This window comes from Mandrillus leucophaeus, unplaced genomic scaffold (genome assembly GCF_000951045.1).
Source record: "Mandrillus leucophaeus isolate KB7577 unplaced genomic scaffold, Mleu.le_1.0 Scaffold1705, whole genome shotgun sequence".
NCBI classification, from domain to species: domain Eukaryota; kingdom Metazoa; phylum Chordata; class Mammalia; order Primates; family Cercopithecidae; genus Mandrillus; species Mandrillus leucophaeus.
The window spans coordinates 128,493-153,581 of NW_012101705.1; the positions used below are offsets into that span (position 1 = coordinate 128,493).

Sequence of the window (25,089 nt, forward strand, 5' to 3'; positions counted from 1 at the left end):
ATGATTGGTCAAGACTCAGTTGCTTGTTACATGAATATACTCTCAGGTTAAGTTGCAGTTTGTTTATATATTAGGTTAAGTACCCTACCTACCTAGGCAGTTTTGGGCCACATTAAATTTACTTGAATGCTATTGAGTTGTATCCATTTTCTTAGTGGAATAACGAATATGTGGAGACTACCCAAGTAGTCCAAAATTTAGAGATCAGAAAGAGGGGAGCACCTGTGGGGAGTGACCAGGGATTTGGAGGAAAACCATGGGATTGTCAGGTCTAAGGGCAAAGTGAAAAAGGTGCTTTGAGAAGAAGGGCGAGCAGCCTTGCCATTTGCTGCTGAAGGTTCAAGACCAAACACTGCATTTGGCAATAAGGAAGCCACTGGTGACCTTGATGAGAGGGATTTCCTTGGAGCACTGGGGGCAAAAGCCTAAGTGGTCAATTAAAGACAGAATGAGAGGTAAGCATGTAAAACACTGAGAGCAGATATTTTAAATAAATTTCGCTATAGATGACAGCATACATTTGGTGGCATTCAGTAAGACATATAGGGTCAACAGGAGGTATTTAAAGATGGAATTGTATAAGAACACTAAGAAGAATATAGTAGAAAGGGGAAATAGATCATGAGAAAGAGAGGGGAAAACTGCAGGAGCACAGCCTTATGTGAGAAACAAGCAGTACAACCAGTGCACAAGTGGTGGTGCTGGCCCCAAGGCCAGAGCAGGGACTTTTCCTCCACATGGTGACAAGGCAGTGACAAGGCAGTGTGTGGGGTATAAAGGCAGGCAATCTGCCAAATTTGCTAATGGAAAATGGAGTTGTTCTTTTCTGATTGTTTCTATTTCTCAGTGAATTGAGAGTCAAAGTGATTAGCTGAGAATGAGTAGAAAGGGGCTATGGCAGAAGAGAAGTTGTGACTAGCCCTCTTGGGATGGGAGAACAAATGGACTGGGAAAAGGTAGTAGAGTTACCAGGCCATGGTGAGGGTCCACTTGAGATGCATGCTTGTACATTTAAAGCTAACAAGTTAGTACAAAGTTGTGTTTTTCTTCGTCTATGTTAGCTGCTCAGATGCAGGCATAGAGTAAATTAAGAGTTGGGTTTAACCAACATTGAAGGTTTGGTAGGCCAGTCCGACAGAGCACAAATGGCAAAGTGTGTGCAAGGGATTGCTTATGGTGAGGCACCATGGTTAATCTGAGCTGCGTAAGGAGAGAAAAGAGGTGATGAGGTGTAATAAATGGTAAAAACGTAGAGGAGTCAGTGGTGGTCTCAGTGGGAGAAAAAGGTGTAGGGGTACTTTAAACAGAAGCTGGGAAGATAGAAGTGGTTGTAAATTGCAATGCATGAAATTAAAATGTTGGAGGTGGCATACACACTGTAATAACAAAGTCCACATTATGACTGTGGAGTGGGAGGAGGCTAAAGTCATGTCCATCAACATGGACATGGACATGGGAGCTTCAGTGAGAGGCTAGGGCAGGTGATTTATCTTATGTGGAGACTGACATCTCACATCCATTGTGATGTCTGATGGTGAAGAGGAAAGCGGTGATCTATGTGCTTAAATTTTATGAATGAGGGACAGTGGAACATGACAGTTAGTTGGCTGCAAGAATAAAGGGCACTGGGTGGCACAGACTGCAGCATGTGCTTTAAGACAGCAGGGTTTTTGAGAGGAGGAAGAGGAGATATACCCTGGAAGTAACAGTGTGAAGCAAAGAGGACACAGGCCTTGTTGTAAGCACTTAAAGTGTGTTGCATTGACAAGAAGCAACTGGTATTTCAGAGAAGAGATTGGAAATGAAGAATTTCACTGATGACAGAACTTTGCAAAAGGCTCAGTGTAAGAGCAGGAGGTGACAGAGCAAGGTAGGAGATTGAGTTAGAACACCACCGCACCAAGATATATGGAGATAAGAATTTAAAGATAAGACGGAAGACTTAGATATCCTGGACCGCTGGGGGCACCTAGACATTCTCTGTCTGTAGGAACATGAAGTCAACTATATCCTCCTAAAGCAGGAACCACTCCAGCTCTTTTCTGTGTTCTCTACAGGCTCATATTAGACAGGGGGTTGGTGGTGGGGATAATTGAATGAACTAAGGAGTGAATGCATGATTCTTGTAAAAGGTAGAGGAAGATTGGTGCTGTGGGAGGAGTGGAGGGAGACATTCATTTGGAAAATCAGATGGCAAGAGCCTTTTTATTGAGTAATAGAAGAGCAAAGCAGAAAGACCAGAATCTGGAGTCAAAAGACATGGTTGAGTTCTCATTCTGCAGCTTCCTAGCTGTAGGTCTTTCGGAAAATGATTCCTTTATACATAACTCTGACCTCATCTATAAAGTAAACCTTTCCTCCTTAGGAGATTGAGCTTCAAACTGTCACCTCTTTGAGGCGCCTGTCCCTTTACTACAACAGTAATTGCATCCACTTGGAAACTGTGTAGAGCTGTACAAATAAAAGGGTGGACAATAAACAGAAGAAATATAGTAGGTTCCACATACTCTAATGCCCAGCCCTTGGCCTGTGTGCCAGCATTCACTCCCAACTCCTTGAAAAGCTACTATTAAAAGAGCTTCCCTTTGGTTTTGAAAGATGTTTCTTGTAATGCATAGCACTTTAAAATAATAACAACTAACACCACAGAGAGGAGTGTGGAACACGCAGTGAGAGTAATACAGATAAGGAGCCAGGGTCTAAAACAAGCCACATAGGATTACCTTGGGACGTGATACAACAGGGAACATCATAACCTCCCTGCTTAGATGGCAGGGCAGACACCAGGCTGCCACAGAGCCTGATGGAGTAGGAGGAACCACGCCCAGCCATTCCCACACATGCTCAAGAGCAGGGCAGCTATGTACATGTTGGAGAGATGCTGTTTGTCTTTGACTCGCCCATGTTCTGAGTGAGCCCTTTGGCCCGGTTTTAGAAGCAGACTGAGCCACGGTGAGCAGAGGCGGGGCTTAAGGAGGCAGGAGTCCTGGGGCTTTATAAAGCCCTGTTGGGCACCGCTGGGCATCTCTTTCAAGGTCTGTGAGCTGCTGGCTTTCTGCTTGCTCCTTTGGAGATGCAGCGTCTGTTGACTCCAGTGAAGCACATTCTGCAACTGACAAGAGTGATGCAGGAAGCCTCCCTCACACCTGCTCGCCTGCTCCCAGCAGCCCACCAAACGTGAGTCACTTTTTGATAAGCATCTTGTAACTAGTAAAAGAGACAGAGGGCCTGCTCTTGGGGAAAACTCACTAGAATCCCACTCAAAATTTGGCAAGGCTTGTGCACAGCAGCCTTAGACAAGCAAGTTAACTTTACAGGGTCTCAGTTAGCTCACTTCTAAACAGACAATCCCTTTCAGCTGTAGAATGAGAAGAGCCCAAACCTCTGACACATGCTGTGTTTGTGAGCAATGGCATCTTTTACTCCACCAACTGCATGAAGCAGTAGAAATATCAGTACCAGGGCCACAGCTCTCCTCTCTCCACCACCATTCCAAACTTTACCCCTAGCCTCTGCCAAGACCCTCAGGACCCTGCGCCAACTGCAGTGTTAATAAAACCAGTGACTTTAAATCACTGCAACAGGATCAGAAATGGACCGAGGATAAGAAGCTATGTTTGTCTTGTGTTCCAATTTTATGAAAAGGGGAAATGTGTGTTTATGTGTGTATGTGTACATGTTCTTTGCAAGAACAGGCACACTCCTTTTCTTTGTAAATACTGCCTGAATGTGGCTCAAGTGCATATGTTTTCCATAGTCAGCGATGATGGTAATACAGCTGTCATTAGTGCCTCTGGCTCCCAGCCACCTATGTGTTGCTGTCTAGTCTCCAAACAATTCATTACACATTGGGACTAGTTTTATATTCTATGACTACTAAATATTTAGAAAAATGATTTTGATCTAGTGTCTTTCCTTGCCAAATACCCAGGGAACCTGGGTGTATAGATGTGCATGGTAGGGGCTGATACACGTAGCTTTCTTATATTCTTCATTGTGCTACCATCGCCTCACTCTCCCCATGCACTGCCAAACCCTGCACGTAGGTTAAATGTCCCAGCTCAGGATTTAACCTGTTTCTGTATTTGTGAAGAAGAGATTGATGTGGGTTTGCTTGTATCGATAGCAATAGTTGGCCATCAGCCAAAAGACACACATCAATCCTCCCCGACATTCTGACTTCCTTGGTTCAAACTCTTGGAATCATTCACATTTCCCTTCTGGTGTATTTACAGTTCATCCCATTATGCATGGCTTGAACTAATATTGCTTTTCATGAGTCATCTTTTCTCTATATGGCTAATCACCTTTAATCCAACCCACATTGGCTCTAACTCCAACCTAAAAGTGACTTCCATCTCAGCATCTGCTTTGCTGTCTTCAAAATTAAGCAAGACTTGTGCCCTCCACGTCCTGTATTTCTCACGTATTGTCTCCCTGCTCCCCTACACACCTGCATCTCCAGGGTTCCTTAGTTGTTCAGTCACCCCCTGCTGTGGCCACTGCCCCTTCATTCCCCTCCAGTTCTTCACTGGCAGAAGTCTGTCATCCATCAAAGTTTGCCTCAAATGCAGTCTCTTCCACGAAGCTTCCCTGATCCTCCAACCCACTGAAATCTCTGCTTCCTTTGAACACCTGTGGATTTTGCCCACATCGCTCTTGTGGCCCTGACCACATTCTGCCTTGAAGTTGGGATATATGTGTGCTTATCGTTCCTCACACTGGTCAAGGAGGTCTCAAGAACCTCGCCCTCTTCTTTTCTTTGTCCAACCTCTTTGTTCAACCCTCACAACCCCTTCCCAGCACAGTGCCTGAAATGTAGTAATAATTTTGAAACACAAGGGAAGGAGGCAAGATGGAATACAGAAGGAAAGATGTGGTACATGTTCTTGAAGTGGGCAACACCAGGAGAAAATGATTTAAAATTACACGAAGTGATCGTTCTTTAGAGAAAGCACAAGATGAGAAGGATACTCTTAACTACGGTGGGCTGAAGCTTCCGAAGCCTCAACGTGTTAGTTTTCTTCAAGGCTTTATAATCCATTTCTAGAAATAGCTCCCCACCAAGACAGCTACAAAAGTTACCAACTGACCCGTTCTAAGCTTCTTCTTGCAAGCTTAGATTTCTAACTGGGAAGAAAGGGAGGGAGTCAGCCCAGAGAAGGCAGAGTGAGAACGAGGCTGAGAGAAAGGCAGCCAAGCTGGCAGTACAAGCACTGGCTAACCATTAGCTCCTAGGTACTGGGGGAGCTCCTCTGTAAATATTTGAGAGTACAAACTCCAGTTATTTGGAGGGCGTCAAATAAACAGGGCAGATAAATAAACTCCAAACCTCTCCTGTCAGATATAATGTGTATTTATCACTTTGCTTCACTATCTTGTGATCATATGATCCACTTTTGCCTGACAGCTGTCCTTAAAAGTGACCTTCCTGCTGGGAGAATTGGGGCTACCAGAGACTCAGAATCCCAAAGGTGATTGATAGACACATTCAATCTGAGTTTCAGCTCCTGTAGAATGGAGCTAAATTTATAAGCCTGGCACCCAAGGCAGCGAAGGGACAGATTATTTCCAACACATGATAAACTATGAAGTTACCCTGAGCGCATCACTTTACCAGTGTGTGCCCTGGTTTCACTATCTATAAAATGAAGAATGTTGCTGAAGTGAACAGAAGGTAGGAAGTACTTTTGTATGGTAGCAGTACAGAGATCACCAAGTTCACCTCCCATATGCTCCCATACAAAAGGGAACACAGATTTTCACCAGGGATATTAAGAATCTGGGTTGAAGAAAAGTGGATTGGTCCAGAAAAGAAATAGATCATCTCTCCCCTCTTTTTTTTTTTTTTTTTTTTTTTGAGATGGAGTTTTGCTCTGTAGCCCGGGCTAGAGTGCAGTGGCCGGATCTCAGCTCACTGCAAGCTCCGCCTCCCAGGTTTACACCATTCTCCTGCCTCAGCCTCCCGAGTAGCTGGGACTACAGGCACCCGCCACCTCGCCCGGCTAGTTTTTTGTATTTTTAGTAGAGACGGGGTTTCACCGTGTTAGCCAGGATGGTCTCGATCTCCTAACCTCGTGATCCACCCATCTCGGCCTCCCAAAGTGCTGGGATTACAGGCTTAAGCCACCGCGCCCGGCCTTATCTCTCCCCTCTTCTGCTGACCCCTTTCCCCCGCCTTTTTTTCCCTCTGCTCTCATTTAGAATTGCTCTTTCTGCTCTCTGTGTTCCCTGTATATTTAGCTGTAAAAATGTCTGCCTCTATCACTGGGCTGTGCTCTCTTTATGGGCACAATGCATGTCTTATTCACTACTGTGTATTTGGACTAGAACTGTGTTGGGTGTGCTCTATAAACACTGGAAGGCCCAATCAGAAAAATCAGCTAGCAGAAAACTTACTTATAAGTAGGAAAACAGTGGGTATGTTCTTCTGTAGAAAAAAAGAAAGAAGAAAGAGAAAGGCATATAATTAGAGGTACACTTTAAAAATGAGTAAAGATTATATTTTTACTCATGGTGATGTTGAAAGATTTATACAAGCCCTATAAGGGCTTATAACACGTAGAAGTAAAGTATATGATAATAATAGTTCAAAAGGATGCAGAGAGTAAATAAAGGCAACCTAAAGTTTTTGCAGTGTTCCAAAAGTAAGAAGTATTAATTTAAGTAAGATTTCAACAAGCCAATTAAGCATGTTATAATCTTTAAGGTCATCAGTAAAAGGAAAAGAGGGTATAAGATGAATAATAAATATTTGCTTAATCAAAAAGGATATGGAAAAGGAGGAATAAAAGAACAAAGAACAAATGAGACCAATAGAAACAAATAAAAACATAGACTTAGTTCCGGGTCGTGGCTCATGCGTGTAATCCCAGCATTTTGGGAGACCGAAGTGGGCTGATCACGAGGCCAGGAGATTGAGATCATCCTGGCTAACCCGTCTCTACTAAAACTACAAAAAATTAGCTGGGCGTGTTGGCAGGCACCTGTAGTCCCAGCTACTTGGGAGGCTGAGGCAGGAGATTGGCATGAACCTAGGAGGCAGAGCTTGCAATAAGCAGAGATCACACCACTGCACTCCAGCCTGGGTGACAGAGTGAGACTCCTCTCAAAAAAAAAAAAGAAAAAAACAAAGACTTAGTTCCAACTATATCAGGAATTACAACAAATATAAATGGATGAAATACTCAAATTAAAACACCACTATTGTTAGACTTATTAAAATTTTTTTAAAGGACTAAAAATATACACCGGTTACAAGAGACGTATGTTAAAGATAAAGACTTTAAGAAGTTGAAAGTAAAAAGGGACAGAAAAAGACATACCATGCAAACAGTAAGCAAAAAGCTAATGCAGCTATATCGATATCAGGAAAGGAAACTATGCCAAGAATATTACAAAGGCGAAAAGGGATATTTAACAAGGATAAAGGGGTCAAGTCAATGAAAAGATATAACAATACTAAATTTGTAGTCGTCTGATAACATAGCTTCAAAACATCTAGAAAATTAATTAAATGATTGCTATATTACTGTCTTTTGAGGAAACTATCTACAGACCATTAGTGGGAGTTTGATTGTTATCTCCATCACAGGTTTTCTACAGCCTCTGCTGTCCCCCTGGCCAAAACAGATACTTGGCCAAAAGACGTGGGCATCCTGGCCCTGGAGGTCTACTTCCCAGCCCAATATGTGGACCAAACTGACCTGGAGAAGTATAACAATGTGGAAGCAGGAAAGTATACAGTGGGCTTGGGCCAGACTCGTATGGGCTTCTGCTCAGTCCAAGAGGACATCAACTCCCTGTGCCTGACGGTGGTGCAACGGCTGATGGAGCGCATACAGCTCCCATGGGACTCAGTGGGCAGGCTGGAAGTAGGCACTGAGACCATCATTGACAAGTCCAAAGCTGTCAAAACAGTGCTCATGGAACTCTTCCAGGATTCAGGCAATACTGACATTGAGGGCATAGATACCACCAATGCCTGCTACGGTGGTACTGCCTCCCTCTTCAATGCTGCCAACTGGATGGAGTCCAGTTCCTGGGATGGTATGTACTGCCACGAGCCTTATGTAAGAAAGGTGCTGGGATTGGAGGCTGAATATTATCAGTTTTGCTTTTCAGTTCCCCAGGTGGCTTCATCTAGTGAAGGAAGGACAATATATTCACACAGCTGCTGCTATCATCCAACAATAACCACTTAGACTTATATAGCTTTACACAGTTAGGTAGCATGTTCACATAGCCATTCATTTAATTCTTACAACAGCCTAGGAAGTGTGTATTATACCAGATTTATAGATGAGAACATGGAAGATCTGATATCCTACACATAGTGAGTGGCAGAGGCAAAAGTGCCAAACCACATCTGATATATTTCCTATTTTACTGTACCTGTTTCTCTTAAACATGTCCTAAGTCTCTGAGAGAGAGATTGGTGATGTTGAAAGATTTATACAAGTTTAGATGTTCAGGAAAAAAACACCCTCGTAGAAATAGGCCCAGAAAACCACAGGATAGACTGTGAATATTTCTCCTCTTTCTTCCTTAGCTGGCTCCTCGGATATTGTTTTTTGCTTAACATATTAACATTACCTTGTATCTTACTTATATCTTCTCCCAATGCTGTATTGGAGGACTAACCCCTGTTGTTATGGCAAGAAACAATTCAAGGGAAACAGTACAATATGAGAGTTTGAAGCCATAGCTCTATCAATAAACAATGATAAATTCCTTAACCTTTTGAGCCTCAGGATTCTTATATGCCTATCTGCCTCGCTTAACTCATAAGAGGATTGAATAAAATAATTCATAGAAATGTGAAATTTTCATAAAGATATAAAAAAGTATGTTGGCAGTAGTTAAGACACTCTATTTACTAAGTTTGAAACTAGGATTAAAAACCTTAGAAACCATGATGAGCATTAATTATAAAATTAATCAAAAAGCCTTAATATTGGCAAAGTCCTCAGAGATTATCTAATTCAATATCTTTTGCCTTAGAAAAAAGAGGTCAAGAGGAGTTTAACAGTTTATCTCTGTTCATGCAGCAAGACAGTGCAATTCCAAAAGTCCATTCCATGCTTTTCCAACTGCCCTACCTGGCTCCATTATTAACAATTCCACTGACATGGGATGGTCCAGTCTACATCATCAAGTCTGTTCTTAAAGTGCCTCTCCTACTCGATACTTGTATTACTACCTCTAGTAACCCCTACCACCGTTACCACCAGATATGTCCAACCAATTATTTAGTTGAGGAGTAGAAATGAAAAATAAGGGGCATTCACTAGCCTTTAACCAAAAATCAAAGAGCCTATTCTTGAGATCATTGTCAGCCTTAAGCACGCCATTTCAAATGAGTAGATTCTTCTGACGGACTGGGTATTTCACAGATGGGGTTGCAAATGCATCTTTTAAAAAAAATATGGTATCTTGGTATAAAAGTAAAAATTTTAAAAATAAGTTATTGAAATGTGAATTTTTAGTTTGTATTTAAAACAAAAACACCTAAGCTTGGGCCCGGACACTCGGACTATCTACCCCGCAGGTGACAGCAACCACCAGGACCAGAGGATGCCAGTGTGAATGAGAACTCTGCTTGTGACCTAACCAGTCATTCACCTGGGGACCCTCAGGTGGGAGGGAGTGGCTCTGAGACTCAGGGAGTTCTGAATCACTCCACAGAAAAGAGGAGGGCATGAGGAAAGAGAAGACTATTTCTGGCTCAGATTGGCTGGGAGTCCCCATGTGTTCTTGTCTTTTTTTAAAAAAATGAAAGTAATTAAAATTTGTATTTGGAAAAAAACATACCCATACACAAAAGTATATAAAGTGAAGAAAACCTCAGCCGGTCGCGGTGGCTCATGCCTGTAATCCCAGCACTTTGGGAGGCCAAGGCCGGGGAATCACGAGGTCAGGAGATCGAGACCATCCTGGCTAACACGGGGAAACCCCGTCTCTACTAAAAATACAAAAAATTAGCCGGGCATGGTGGCGGGTGCCTGTAGTCCCAGCTACTCAGGAGGCTGAGGCAGGAGAATGGCTTGAACCCAGGAGGTGGAGCTTGCAGTGAGCCAAGATCACGCCACTGCACTCCAGCCTGGGCGACAGTGAGACTCCGTCTCAAAAAAAAAAAAAAAAAAAGTGAAGAAAAACTCCTCATTTGACCCCCCGCCCCGCCCCGCCCCGTTACCACTTCCCAAAATTTAACACTAGTGGTTTCTTTGTATTCTTCCAATTTTTTTCTAGGTCCTACAAGTATACACGTATTTATTCCATTTTAAACATTGTATATATAAAAAAAATATATATTCCTCATCTCTTAGGTCTTAGAGATAATTCTGTATCAACATATATAAGGTCCATCTGATTCTTTTTAAAACCACAATATTCTTTGATGGATATGCCACATTTTATTTAATTAGTCCCATATTGTTAATAAATTCCTAGAAGTGGAATCTCAGGATAGGTTGATTTAAAAGTTTGATAAAGTGTGCCAAATTCTTCTCCAAAATGGTGTACTAACTTACATTACTACAATGTATATATTATCAAACTTTCCAATCTTTGTTAATTTAACAAGTAAAATGATAATGTTTTTGATTTGCATTTCTTTTATCGTAAGAAATCTTGAATATTTCTATGTTGTTTATTGGCCGTTTTTCTATTATATAGTTTGCCTTTATTTTTTATTTTTTATTTTTTTAGACAGAGTCTCGCTCTGTTGCCAGGCTGAAGTGCAGTGGCAGTAATCTCCACTCACTGCAACCTCTGCCTCCCAGGTTCAAGCGAGTCTCCTGCCTCAGCCTACTGAGTAGCTGGGACTACAGGTGCCCACCACCGTGCCCGGCTCATTTTTTGTATTTTCAGTGGAGATAGGGTTTCACTGTGTTAGCCAGGACAGTCTCGATCTCCTGACCTCATGATCCTCCCGCCTTGGCCTCCCAAAGTGCTGGGATTACAGGCGTGAGCCACCATGCCCGGCCTAGCTTGTCTTTTTAGTGAAACTTTTATAAATGAAGATAAACTGCTTTTTGTTGGTTGTAAGTACTGTAAATACTTCCCCAATTTGTCTTTTGACTTTGTTTCTGATAGAAGGCTTTGATTTTTAGGTAATCCAATTTACTGGTCTTTTCCTAAATGGATTCTAAATACTTTTCTATCATTTCTAAAATTTTCAAAATGTGTGTGTGTGTGTGTGTGTATACAGGTAGAAAAAAGTATTGTTTTCCCTTAATTTTATGTATATAAAATTATATATACTTAAATATATATTTATATATATTAAATATACCAATATACATATACTAATATATTTATATATACTAAATATATATTTATATTTATATATTTTATATGAATTATTTTTTATACGTATTTTTATACATATTTTTATACGAATTATTATATATATTTATATATATACACACACATATGTATATACACACACGTGCACATAACATTGGGGAAGAAAACAATACTTTTTCATTGATGTTGGAGTTGGGATTATTATAATTCTTAAGAGAAGGTTCCTGGATTTCAGTGAATTTGGGTTGGAGTCCTGACTCTGAATCCTTATCCTACCATTTATTAGCTATGTGGTTTTTGGGCAAGTGGCTTAAATTCTTTAGGCCTCAGTTTCTTCATCTGTAGGATGGGGATAACTGTATCTGCTATATAGATTTATCATGAGGATTAAATTATATGGAAATACGTCTCCCAAAGCAGTGCTGTGGGTGAATACTGGGAGCTTCCTCACAGGTCAGAATACTAAAATTACTACCATATCTCATCCATGAACTCGAGTTTTTGGGACAGCACTTCTGACAGATGAAAGTGGAACACATAGTAGTCAAGACCACAATTATTTATTGAATACTAGTCTGATTATCATAAAGTTAGTGACTATGGATCATTTACTCTACATAAACTCTTTTCACACTGAAAGTAGTGCCATGCAATTCAAGGCACATGGCTCAGGATCCAGTCAGAACTGGGTTTGAATATCAAAATCCATATTAACTAGGTATGTGACCTTATACTAGTTACTCAGTCTCTCAGGAAGGCAATGTCTTCACTTATGAATGTGGATGTTACCTACCTCGTTGGATTGTTTGAAGAATTGTTTAAGGATAACTAGTGTCCTACTAGTGTTTTAAGTGTTAGTTTCCCTCCCTGTCCTTTACCTTCTATGATTTAGGATATAATTTCAGGATCATGGAGTGCTATAAGGAGATGAGTACAAACACAAACCTGAATTTTCTCCAAAAGTGTCAATTAACACATTTTTCACTGGAGTCGGAGATAGAATTCTGTATAAATGAGCATTTTACAGAGTGTCAGGATGCTAAATTTTGACTTTACATTTCAAATGTATTTTCAAATGTATCATGTATCATGAATTGCACTAGAACATAAGCTCCATAGGACTGGGATTTTTTATTTTGTTTATCACTCTATATCCAGGACCTAGAATTGTGCCTGGTACACAGTAGGCACTCAGTCTACTCCAGATTTCGTAGTGATGGTAATTATTTCTTGTTTCTCTTTACAGGTCGTTATGCCATGGTGGTCTGTGGAGACATCGCTGTCTATCCCAGTGGTAATGCTCGTCCCACAGGTGGGGCCGGAGCTGTGGCTATGCTGATTGGCCCCAAGGCCCCTCTGGCCCTGGAGCGAGGTTTGTAGTAAACCATTACCAAGAGGCTGTGCATGGCATAGCCAAGAACATAGATCCTAATCCCACATTGGCACACCTGCTACTCAGGGCTGGGGTATGGGTTTGAGGATGGTATTGCTTGCCTCTAAAAAGGGCTGATCTGTGGAGCAGAGGGAGGAGAGGAGAAATAGGAGAGGGGAATCCGTGAGGTTTCCTCTCCTGTGTCATCAGGCATTGGGATAATGATGCATGAAATGAGTGGTGCAGATACTGGTGAGGAACCTTAGGGAACTCTTCTGGCAATTGAAGATTAAAATAGATAACTGGATATAAAGCACAAGTCTTTCCTTTGAGACTCTTGGCTTCTATTCCAGGTTTTGTTAAGCCCATGTAGGTGAGGAACGGGAAACGTACATCTCATTTGTGTAATACCAACAACCTGTCCAACTCCTTTTGAATATGCGAGGGATGTTGAATGGGCTCGAACTTGGACATGGGACACAGATAATGACCAGAAATCTCTTTTTACATGGTTCTCTCATCCTTTGCGCTCAAGGTAGGCTGCATTGGATGGTCTCTGAAACCCTCTGTGTGCCTTTCCAGGACTGAGGGGAACCCATATGGAGAATGTATATGACTTCTACAAACCAAATTTGGCCTCGGAGTACCCAGTGGTGGATGGGAAGCTTTCCATCCAGTGCTACTTGCGGGCCTTGGATCGATGTTACACCTCGTACCGTAAAAAAATCCAGAATCAGTGGAAGCAAGGTATGCGACTCAGAGGCCAGACAGTAGGGGCTCTATTCACACAGGCCAAGAGTTTGTACCCAAAGGCCATGGCAAGGTCTCTTCTCTCCTGCCTTGAAAATAATGTCAAGAGAATTGTTTCCTGTCCTCTTTCTTACACTCTTCCCTGGGTCTATGCTAAAATCCATTTGGATGTCATTCAAGGTCAGATGTAAAACGGCTTCTAACTTGAGCTAAATAAAAGAAAGTAAACAATCCAGGGCAAGGCCCCCAGTATGAAACCCAGGAATGTCAGCCACTCGGGGAGACGGCATTAAGAGGCCGGGCAACCACATTCCGCAGTGGTTGGCATTTGTTTCTGGTTAAGTCAGGCATGGTTTGGTGCTTGGTTTGTAGTTTACCATCTTTTAAAGTCTGACGTTGGGAAATCGTACCTATATTTTCTATATGCTAAAGTGTTGTCCGTGATTTTTCTCTTTGTGGTGCTATTGCAGGTTGATTTTATTTTCACCTTTAGTTTTGAGATTTCCCTGCTGAGAAATGTGTACTGCTTTCATAAGCAGAAAAGAAGCAAATAAGTCTTCCTTTTAAAATACAGAGAAGCAGGGAGTGGTGGTTCACCCCTGTAATCCCAGCACTTTGGGAAGCTGAGGCAGGAGGATCACTTGAATCCAGGAATTTGAGACCAATGTGGGCAACAAAGCAAGACCCTGTCTCTAAAAAAAAAAAAAAAAAAAAAAAACAAAAGTTAGCCAGGCATGGTGGCATGAGCCTGTAGTCCCAGCTACTCAGAAGGCTGAGATGGGGGTAATTGCTTGCAGAACAGGAGCCCATACAGTGAGCTATGATCAAGCGACTGCCCTCCAGCCTGGACTACAGAGTGAAACAAACCCTGTCTCTAAGAACATATGAATAAATAAAAATAAATACAGTTAAACCCACTTTAAAGAAATAAATAGTATTCTTGTCTGCTCAGGCATGACCAGATGGGCATCCGCAAAAGACAGATTGCAGTGTGGGAGAAGGCATGGATGCCTTGGGGGTGGCATAAAGAGCTACCTCTTGTCTCTTTCCACTGCAGTGGGTGGGGGACCACCTACCAGAGGTGAACCTTATGGGTAAGAAGTTGCCTTGGGCCTCTCTGCCTCTGTCTGTCTTCTGTAATTGGTTATTTGCTCTTAACTCCTCTGAATTCTTGTGGCATTTAAATTTTACTCCTTATTTGCATATATAATGTGACAGATGAGGCTTTGGATCCCAGCACTAAAATGTAATCTTTCCTAAGGGCAAAGGTTGCATTGCACTCCTCTTCAGAGTGAGAGAGACAGTCCGTAGAGTAGAGTCAGAGACATCTGAGCCTGAATCCCAAATTAGCCTTTTAAAGTTGGGTTACCTTGGACAGATGACAATGTTTTGGACACTGGTTCCTCCTCTGGAAAATGAAGAAAATTATATAACACAAGGTTGATTTGAGATGAGTATCATAGAGACTGGTAATAGTAGACACAAAGACTTTGTTTCTTTCCCTTCTTTCCTTATTAGTAGAGCGTGCTTAGTAAGTGCGTGTAAAATGAATAAATAAAGCTTATATGCGTTTGCAGGAGGTGGGAAGTAGTTCCCTGGGAGGCCTGGAGAAACTTGGCACAGTTAAATCTCAGGGAGGAGATCTAAATGGCTCGCCCCTCATGCCCCATCCTTGCCTTCACGCTTCCTCTTCCAGCTGGCAGTGATCGACCCTTCACCCTTGACGATTTACAGTACATGATCTTTCACACACCCTTTTGCAAGATGGTCCAGAAGTCTCTGGCTCGCCTGATGTTCAATGACTTCCTGTCAGCCAGCAGTGACACACAAACCAGCTTATACAAGGGGCTGGAGGCTTTCAGGTGAGTCCTCTTCTTGGGGATCCTAGAGGCTGGTGAGGGGTGAGCAAGAAGGAGGCTTCTTCATGCCTTGAGTCTGGACCACCAGCACCCCTGTGGGGGACAAATGGCAATCCTCAAGCAGAACAGGAACCATCCTAGGTCCTTCTGCGGGGCAATGGATTATTGGCTGGGTAGGGCCCTCCATGAGTTAATGCAGGGAAACACAGGGGATTTGGCAGCACTGCAGGATAAAGGGACAGTAAGAAACTGCAGAGAAGAAAGAAAGAAAGAGAGAAAGGCAGAAAGGGAGAAAAGGAGGAAGGGAGAAAGAAAGAATAGCTAAATCATTCAGTCAATAAACATTTTCTGAACATGTTATGTGCTAGACATCGTACTAACCTCTCAGGGTACCAAAATGAATGTGACTCCATGATCCCTGCCCTAGAAGATCTCACAGTCTAAACAGACACAAAAACATAGACGTAGATGATCACACTACAGGGTAGCAATTTGCGAAGTGTCAGGTCCAATTCTCACTTGTCATTGTCTTAATTCATGTCCTGCTTTTTGCTTCACTTTCTTCCATCTATAAAATGGGGATATTCCAGCTCACCCCCTTAGATGTGAAAAAGCAGAAGGAATGCTGTTTATTGATTCACCACACTAATCACTAATATTTACAAAGAAATGTCTTCAATACAGTTTCCACTGGGAAAGGAATCTTTCCCTTTCTTCTTGGTACCTGTTTATTTCAAATTTCGGTCAATTTTATCAACCGTAGAATAGGCTACCAAGTGTAGCCCCTGTTACTAACTAGTACTCCTAACCCTGCCACTAACTAAAACATCAAAATTAGCACAAACACTGCTTGTAAGACCGGCCCTATTGAAACAAAAAGTGTAACGTATACCAAATATACTAGCTTAATATCTTTAATATATAAAGATATTATCAATAATAAAATAAATACCCTAATAGAAAAATGAGCAAACAATATGAACAGAAAATTTTCTCAAAGAAGAAATGTATATGATCACATTTTAAATGTGCATGTTCATTAATAAAATGTTTACTCAAGTTACCGTTTTCTCTAGATAGTCTTTTTAAAATGTGAATACCCAGAATTGTCAAAGTTATGGGAAAATGGGCAGTAGTGGATGTGTAAATGGATCAGGTGTTTTGAGGAGTAACAGAAGAGCATGAAGCCAAAGCCTTAAAGATGTGCAACCTTTGGGCTCAGTAATCCCACGTGTTTAAAATAACACCTACCTATTCACTGTAGTGTTTTAACTAGCAAGGAACAGGAGCAGGAAGATAGGTTAACATGGGGTACATCCTGTCATGGACCATTCTTCAGCCTTTACAAATAATGTTATAGAATGTCATGGGAAAACACACGCACGCGCGCGCACACACACACACACACAGAGTTAAGAAAGTATGCTAACCACAACACACAGCATGATTTTCTTTCTAATTTTCTAGTAAACTATAAAAGTAGGGATGGATTCCACCAGAAAAATATGAATGGTAAGTCCATTAGTGGTATGTTCTCCTTTGGGCTGTTCTGTATTTCCAAATATTGTAGAAAAGACATGCGCCAAAAGTCTTCTCTCCAGAAGCTGTTACTTTTCCCCCTTGCTCCCTCCCTCTCCTCCCCTGGCCTGTCACATGGCTACCTCTGGTTGCCTCACAGCGGGCTAAAGCTGGAAGACACCTACACCAACAAGGACCTGGATAAAGCACTTCTAAAGGCCTCTCAGGACGTGTTCGACAAGAAAACCAAGGCCTCCCTTTACCTCTCCACGCACAATGGGAACATGTACACCTCATCCCTGTACGGGTGCCTGGCCTCACTTCTGTCCCAGTGAGTACTGTGTCTGGCTCTGTGTCCTACATGCACACCTCCAGCCTCCACCACCATGGTCTGTGGGGTCAAAAAAATTGGGTTTCTCTTCTGGCTCAGAAATTTAAAAGAAAGGAAAGGGACTAGTATGGTGGCTCATGCCTGTAATCTCAGCATTTGGGGAGGTTTAGGTGGGCAGATCGCCTGAGCCTAGGAGTTCGAGACCCGCCTGGGCAAAGTGGTGAAACCTCATCTCTACAAAAATTAGCTGAGCATGGTTGTGTGCACTTGTGGTCCCAGCTGCTGGGGAGGCTGAAGTGGGAGGATGGTTTGAGCCCAGGAGTGGAAGGTTGCAGTGAGCCATGATTGTGCCATTGGATTCCAACCTGGATGACAGAATGAGACCCTGTCATAAATAAATAAATAAATATAAAAGAAAGGAGGGGAGGGAGAAGGCAGGAAAAGGAAGGAAGATGAAAGAAACTCGTACCAAAGGTGTACGTATAGGCGGATTTACAGTCTGTATCAGACAGTGGTCTCCAGAGTGAAGTACATGATGTCAAGGGATGGGCAAGATCTGCTCGGGTGCATGAAGAAAACAGCAGCTTTTGTATGCATATTTTTGTCTCATTTATTTAAAATCTCTATACGTAGTAGAGCATGGTGGTTAAATGGGTCTGACTTTAGAGCCCACAACGTGGGTTCAAATTTTTTTTTTTTTTTTTTTTTGAGGCGGAGTCTCGCTCTGTCGCCCAGGCTGGAGTGCAGTGGTGCGATCTCGGCTCACTGCAAGCTCCGCCTCCCAGATTCCCGCCATTCTCCTGCCTCAGCCTCCCAAGTAGCTGGGACTACAGGCGCCCACCACCACGCCCAGCAAATTTTTTGGAATTTTTAGTAGAGACGGGGTTTCATTGTGTTAGCCAGGATGGTCTCGATCTCCTGACCTCGTGATCCGCCCGTCTCGGCCTCCCAAAGTGCTGGGATTACAGGCTTGAGCCACCACGCCTGGCCATGGTTCAAATTTTTTTAACCACTTATTAGGGTTGACCTTGGACAATACTTAACCTCAATGCGCCTCACTTTCCCCATCTGTAGCATATGTGCAATCATGATACCTGTGTTCTACTGTTTTTATGAGCATTAAGTATCTAAACCAATTAAAATAGCAGTGCTCAGCAGGTGCTCAAATGTTGGATGTTATTTCTATTCATTTTCTGTTGTGTGGGTTTTATAAGGAAGTACTGCATATAACATAAGAAAGGGCTAGGTGAGGTGGCTCATGCCTGTAATCCCAGCGCTTTGGAAGGCTGAGGCAGGAGGATCTCTTGAGCTCAGGAGTTTGAGACCAGCCTTGGGAACACAGGGAGATCCCATCTCTACAAAATTTTTTTAAAACAATTAGCCATGGATGTTTGCGGTGGCTCACGCCTGTGATACCAACACTTTGGGAGACCAAGGTGGGAAGATCATCTGAGGTCAGGAGTTTGAGACCAACCTGGCCAACACGGCAAAACCCCTTCTCTACTAAAAATACAAAAATTAGCCAGGCATGGTGGTTCGCGCCTGTAGTCCCAGCAATTCGAGAAGCTGAGGCATGAGAATTGCTTGAACCCGGGAGGCAGAGGTTGCAGTGAGCTGAGATCGAGCTACTGCACTCTAGCCCAGGTGACAGAGTGAGACTCTGTCTCAAAAAAGAAAAAAATAGCTGGGTGTGGCGGCTTGCACCTGTAGTCCCAGCTACTCAGGATCCTGAATCCTGAGGCGGGAGGATCACTTGAACCCAGGAGGTAAAGGCTACAGTGAGCCATGATCACACCACTGTACTCCAGGCACTCCAGGCTGGGCAACAAAGCAAGACTCTGCTAAAAAAAAAAAAAAAAAAAAAAAAAAGCAGGAAAAAATGCTTATGGGTGAACTTGATCAAATTATTACTCACAGGGGATGATCAAAAAGTTATGACTACTGAACCATTATCAGTCAACATGTGAGCCTGAAGGGTGAGTCCAGTGGTCTGATCTCCACTTGAAGGCACCTTCAGAAGGTGCTGAATTTATCCTGTCCTCACGAGAGGGTAGAAGCTCTATGTACACCAAAAATTATCTTGTGTTTTCTCTGCCTTTTATAGCTGGGATATTAGCTGCTTTCCTTTTGGCAAGGTTTCCTACACATAGGCCTGTCCCTGAGGTCTACCAGAAGTCCCTCTTTATGTAGGGTGCCTGGAACCCATTTCTAGTTACGTGAGATAGACAGGGAGAAGATCGGGATGATAGGCTGTTGTTCTATTTGCAGTGCAGAATATATTATATATATACATACATAAAATGTGGTTTTTATTTGATTTTTTTCCCCACAGCCACTCTGCCCAAGAACTGGCTGGCTCCAGGATTGGTGCCTTCTCTTATGGCTCTGGTTTAGCAGCAAGTTTCTTTTCGTTTCGAGTGTCCCAGGATGCTTCTCCAGGTGAGTCTCATCTTTCTAGTAGGCATTCCTGACAAGATTCTTCTGGTAGAATAACCATCTTCTTCCCCACCATTGCTGAGGCTGCCATCTTGAGAGAGTTAATGTTATTATTAATAGCAAAGTAAATCACTGAAGGGATTTAAGCATGGAGTAAGTTGGTTTAATTTATGTGTTTAAAGCACTTCTTTAGCTACTACTTAGAGACTAGATTGAAAAGGAACAAAGGTGGATATGGGGAAACCACTTAGATTGTTCCAGTAAATAGTTCAGGCAAGAGGTAATGGTTGCTTGGTTGCAATTGATTAAAGACAAGTTGATGGATTTGAGATACCTAATAAGAATTTATTGATTATTTTGTGATTGATGTGATTAAGGACATGCATCTAAGTACCATGTGGCATACACCTTGATCAAATCAGTGTGTCTGCCTGCCCGTTTTGCTAACAAGTATGTTTGCTTATCATTTCGTGGTATTCTAAGCCACACACACTGCACATTCCTCCAGGGTGTAACCTCCCACAGAACCTGACTCTCTGTTGGACTCGTGATTGGCCATAGTGATAATGACAATGAAGAAGGTATAACAATCTTGCTTTTGCTTACCAGGGTCTCCCCTGGACAAGTTGGTGTCCAGTACATCAGACCTGCCAAAGCGCCTAGCCTCCCGAAAGTGTATGTCTCCTGAGGAGTTCACAGAAATAATGAACCAAAGAGAGCAATTCTACCATAAGGGTAAGAAAAGGGGCAGGAAGAGAGGAAGAGAAGGTAACTCATCTCAGACCCCATTCCAGTAGCTGGGAGTCAGGGATTCCTCAGAAATCTAGAATGTGGTAGTCCAGGGTCAAGACTTCTATGAGATATGGTTGGGAGAAGATTTGCTAGAAGATCTGTTGTCCAAAGGGGCAAGAAGTAGTTGCGAAAACAGAGGATAGAGTTGGGAAGAGGGAGGCAGGATGCAGCTTCCCAATATAGAATATAGCTAAACACCCAGAATGTGTAGTCCCATGGAAGCCAGAAGTATAGTCTTTGAAAATACTGTCTGCAACAGTTGACAGAGTGCAGACTTTAGAGCTAGATATCCAAATCTAACCCTGAGCTGTGCCACTCACTAGCTGTTTATCTTTGCAAAAGTTGTTAAACTTTTCTCAGTGGTCTTATTTCTAAAATCATACTGATTTTACAGGATTTCCAAACAAATTAAATGAATTACTCTACATAAATATGTTATCAACTAATATTACTGTCTCCTCCAAATTGTCCTCTTTCTCCACCAAACATAAAAACAAAATATTGCCCCAAAAGCGACAAATAAAAGGAAAATGAAACCCAAAGGTAATACTAGAGAGATTAGTTAGTGGTTTTAAAACCATGGTACTGCACAGTTTTACCATGGTTTCTATAGGTTTTATATGTATTCTCAAGCAAAACTTGAGATACATGTTTGTAGCATGGTCTCAAAAGAAGACAGAATATATGGAATTGGAAACGTTCCAGAAAACTTAGACCTAGTGGTCATTGATCTCTTCTGGACCAGTGGATATGTTATAGCAAAGAAAGACAATGAGAATAAAAATAGACCCAGGCGCAGTGGCTCACGCCTGTAATGCTAGCCCTTTGGGAGGGAGAGGCAGGTGGATCACTTGAGGCCAGGAGTTTGAGACCAGTCTGGCCAACATGATGAAACCCCATCTCTACTAAAAATATTAAAAATATAAAAATGTGAATATAATATGAAAAAATAAAAATTATATAAAAATTAGACGGACGTGGTAGCACACACCTGTAATCTCAGCTACTTGGGAGGCTGAGGAGAACTGCTTGAACCCAGGAGGCAGAGGCTGCAGTGAGCTGAGATCACATCACCACACTCTAGCCTGGGTGACAGAGCGAGACTCCGTCTCAAAACAAAAAAAAAGAAAGAAAGAAAAGAAAAATAGGACCTCTAAGACAAACATTAATGGACAAAGCACTGAAATACTGCAATGAATCAGAACCAGAAAATTTAGTTTAGAAGGAAGTGTCTGTTAGGAAACAGGAAGCTGGGAATTACATCTCAAAGTAGGAACTATTGGCAAAAGGATGGGATGAAGGTTTCAGTGGAGGAAGGCTATGCTTACTGTAGGAAAATTTTGTACTCTTACAATAAAAGTCTTAATAGCCTTTTATTAAGGCCTTAAGTGCTAGATTCAAGATGGCCGCTCCTCTGGTTCCGCGGGTCCAGTGTTCTATTTGAGGGTGACCTTGCAGCCCCTTTCAGCACAGCCAAGAGAGCTTTACTGTGGAGGTGCAGACATCTTCATGACCATTTTCTCTTCCAAAAACTCATACAACTCTTTGTGAGTACTGCCTCTTCTCATTCCACAGCGAATTTCTCCCCACCTGGTGACACAAACAGCCTTTTCCCAGGCACTTGGTACCTGGAGCGAGTGGACGAGCTGCATCGCCGGAAGTATGCCCGGCGTCCCATCTAAAGGTGGTGAGTGAGAGTTTGCAGAGTTGGTGGCATAAAACCCTAAAGTCTTCCTCTGGGTAAAAACACAGAGAGAGAGGGTGGGGACATGTGCAGGGAGAAGAGAGTTTAATGGAAGAGGATTGGGGTGAGAGGAGAAATGGGAGCATTATTTGTGGTATTTTTAAAAGGAAAAGCAAGTATTCAGAATAGGAATCTTGTAGCTTAGGAACATTAACCAGGCGAGGGAGGGTACATAGCTTTCAAACTAATCAGAAGTGGAGATTTGCACCATAAAGACCAATTAAAACTCTTGAGGCTCTTTGCCTTGGAAGGCAAAAGCTTGGGAGGAGAAACATGTTCTGAAATCTTGAATGTGAGAAATAAGAGTGGGATTTGTTTTCCTGATCTGCTGAAGATAGGAAGCGCTCCTAGAGGAAGCTTGACAGATTAGCATTCAGAGCATCCGTTGAGTGAACAGGCTATGAACCTGAACCTACAGAAATCATTAGTCTAGGGGGATGAGATCAACAGATCTGATGAGCAACAGAACAACCAAGATGAGCAGCCCCAGAGCCTCAGAAATGGTACACACCGATGTGTGGGAGACAAATTCATAAGGAAATGGGTTGGTTGAAGAGTCCCTTAAAGCCAGGCACCTCCGCTGGAGGGAGTTTTAGGCTAAGGGTCGTGTAACAATTCTTATGTCATGGGATTCCTTCTGGGGAGAAGCAGTGAGGTTCAGGAAATTCATGGACACAAGGATAGGGAGAAGAGAGCAAAATGAAAGAGGATTGTGGGGAGAGGAGAAATGGGAGAATGCTGTATGATCGTTTTAAAAGGAAAGCAAACATTCAAAATAAGAATCTTGTATGAACCCAGGTAGCTGCCTTCAGTTGACCGAATAGGTAGGATAAACGGAATGATAGAGTGAGAAGAGATTTATTTTACAACCCGTAAATTTTAATTAGTGCAGTCTCCATGCTCAAGTTTTTAAGATTTTCCCCTCCTTTTGGTAGATGGAGAGGGAAGAAGAAAAAGGTGTGCCGAGGCAGGGATGGAGCAGAGGAAGAGAGGGAAGAAGTCAGTGGGAGGCGGAGATGCACAGATACAGCCACCTAAGAGGAAGCAGAAGTGCAGCTGGAGGGATCCTGGGTTCATTCCTCACCGCTGGGATATTCGCAGGTGCTAGGCTGCTGCAGCCCAGGTGTTGTTAGGGCTAGGAGAGGTGGACAAGCGGGTTGAGGGCCGCAGGATGCCGTTGAGAGGGCGAGCTCAGTTAGCAGGCCCTGAAGACTGTGGTACTGCCTGGGAGCCTGTGTGCGGTGTTGGAAATATGGTTCTTAAGGGCAGGTCAGTAGCAAAGAGGGGCTGTTAAATGTGTCGACTTAGTTCATTTATCAGAAGAAGAGTGGGAGAAATAGGGAGGGAGTGGGGAAAGGGAGAGAGAAAGGTTGGAGAGAGACTCAGAGGGAGGGGGAGAGAGAAAGAGAAATTTGGAATTTTTAAAGGAGAATTTCCACATCGGGCTCCTTCCCTCTCATAGTAGACAAGCTTCTCACAAGTGCTTAGGCAGCATTATACCTAAAAAGAAAAGCTGGAACTCTTGAACTTTTCTCATGTTGATTATTAATACGAGCAGTGAACTTCCAACAATGAGATTTTAGCAGAAATGAAGGGCTGCTGTTGATGCAGAGCTCGTGGTGGAGCTCTGCAGTTCTCTGCACTGCCCTAGCCTGCCCCTCCTGCTTTCCTATCACAGGCAGAAGTGCGATGGGGGACCCTGCCTACCCCCAGCCTTGGCTCCAGTAGCATTGGGCACAGATCCCTCAGGTGTCCAGGCTTGGCACTGGGTGCATAGTGGGAGCACCCTCAGGATACATTTAGGAGAACCCCTCTGCACAGCCACATCTCGGGCAAGAAGCAGGCACTGGGGGCAGGGTGCCCAAGAGGAGACCCATGATTGAGTGACCTTTTGTTTATTTAAGTTCTATAGATCCGTGGAGAGCTTCCTGGGAAACGTATGCTAGCAGAGCTTCTGCCCGTGAATCATATTTTGAAGATCCCACTCTTAGCTGGTAAATGAATTTGAATCGACATAGTAGCCCCATAAGCATCAGCCCTGTAGAGTGAGGAGCCATCCCTAGCAGCCCCTTCATTCCTCTCCATGCTGTAATCACTGTCCTGGGCTTGTGATGCTAAGGACTAGGGGTCCTTTGTGAAAGAGCAAGATGGAGCAATGGAGCAAAGATCTCTTCATGAATCACTGGCCTCCAGAAATGTGCATGCGGATCAGCTGTTGCCTTCAAGATCCAGATAAACTTTCCTGTCCTGTGTTATAACTTTATTATTATGAATATTGTTAAACTTCGGTGCCATTCCTGTGAATCTCCAAATTTTGTATCTTGTTCTAAGCTAATATATGGCAATTAAAAAGGGAGAAAGAGGAAATGATTCCTGTGTTTCTTGGAACCCAGAATACAAACCCAGCTAACAGGCAGCAAGCCTGCTAGACCTCCTGGGTCAGAGGGCTGGGTCCTTGCCTCACAGGCTGCCTCTGTCCCCTCGCAATTCCATTGTATTTCTGCCACATGCCAAGTACTATGACAGAGACAAGGCAAATAAGAATGGTAGAACACAGCTTCCCCCAGCCCTGATCTAAAGACACTGCATAGACAGAGAGCAGCAGACAGGGGCCAGCAGGAGCTGTAGTTAAGATCTTCTTGGTCATTCCTTGCTGCTGTTATTTGAACAAATAAACACAAGGCAAAGGTTAACAAGTTTTTGCCTTCTACAGTCAAAAGTAAAAAACTAAATAAATGTTGATACCTGGCAGGAAATTATTCCATTACAGGATCTTTCCCCCTTCGGGGAGGGCACTGCTTCTTCTAGGGTCCTCTTATAAAATAGCAATGGTTCAGGGAGGTGGGGATTGAATTGAGGAAGGGAGTGGGAGGAGAGGGAAAGTATCAGGGTGTTGTTATCACTTCCTTTTAGAAAGTTTCCTCAGCCACCCCCGTGAGGAAAGGGCACCATGGAAAACAGAGAGGATCTTTTCTAT

General features: G+C 42.9%; 1 protein-coding gene across 3 annotated transcripts; it reads left to right on the forward strand.

Annotated features, from left to right (window-relative positions):
• The first annotated feature begins 2,798 nt into the window (after positions 1 to 2,798).
• HMGCS2 (3-hydroxy-3-methylglutaryl-CoA synthase 2 (mitochondrial)) lies at positions 2,799 to 24,854 on the forward strand. 3 transcript variants are annotated; one of them, XM_011976908.1, is made up of 11 exons: positions 2,799 to 3,177; positions 7,595 to 8,049; positions 12,557 to 12,682; positions 13,265 to 13,429; positions 15,129 to 15,294; positions 16,970 to 17,140; positions 19,473 to 19,579; positions 20,186 to 20,311; positions 21,944 to 22,055; positions 23,738 to 23,744; positions 24,025 to 24,479. In XM_011976908.1, exons 1-9 carry the CDS (start codon positions 3,074 to 3,076, stop codon positions 22,048 to 22,050), a joined length of 1,527 nt encoding a protein of 508 aa, XP_011832298.1. In that variant the 5' UTR covers positions 2,799 to 3,073; the 3' UTR covers positions 22,051 to 22,055; positions 23,738 to 23,744; positions 24,025 to 24,479. The 3 variants fall into 3 exon arrangements, with proteins under 3 accessions (XP_011832298.1, XP_011832297.1, XP_011832299.1); XM_011976907.1 differs by lacking the exon at positions 23,738 to 23,744 and having other exon boundaries at positions 24,017 to 24,854; XM_011976909.1 differs by lacking the exons at positions 12,557 to 12,682; positions 23,738 to 23,744 and having other exon boundaries at positions 24,017 to 24,854.
• The last annotated feature ends 235 nt before the right edge of the window (positions 24,855 to 25,089 follow it).

Coding starts and splice junctions, on each gene's coding strand:
- HMGCS2 (XM_011976907.1), top strand. CDS start 3,074: ATGCAGCGTCTGTTGACTCCAGTGAAGCACATTCTGCAACTGACAAGA. Junction 3,178..7,594: donor CTCCCAGCAGCCCACCAAAC/GTGAGTCACTTT, acceptor TCTCCATCACAG/GTTTTCTACAGCCTCTGCTG. Junction 12,683..13,264: donor CCCTCTGGCCCTGGAGCGAG/GTTTGTAGTAAA, acceptor GTGCCTTTCCAG/GACTGAGGGGAACCCATATG.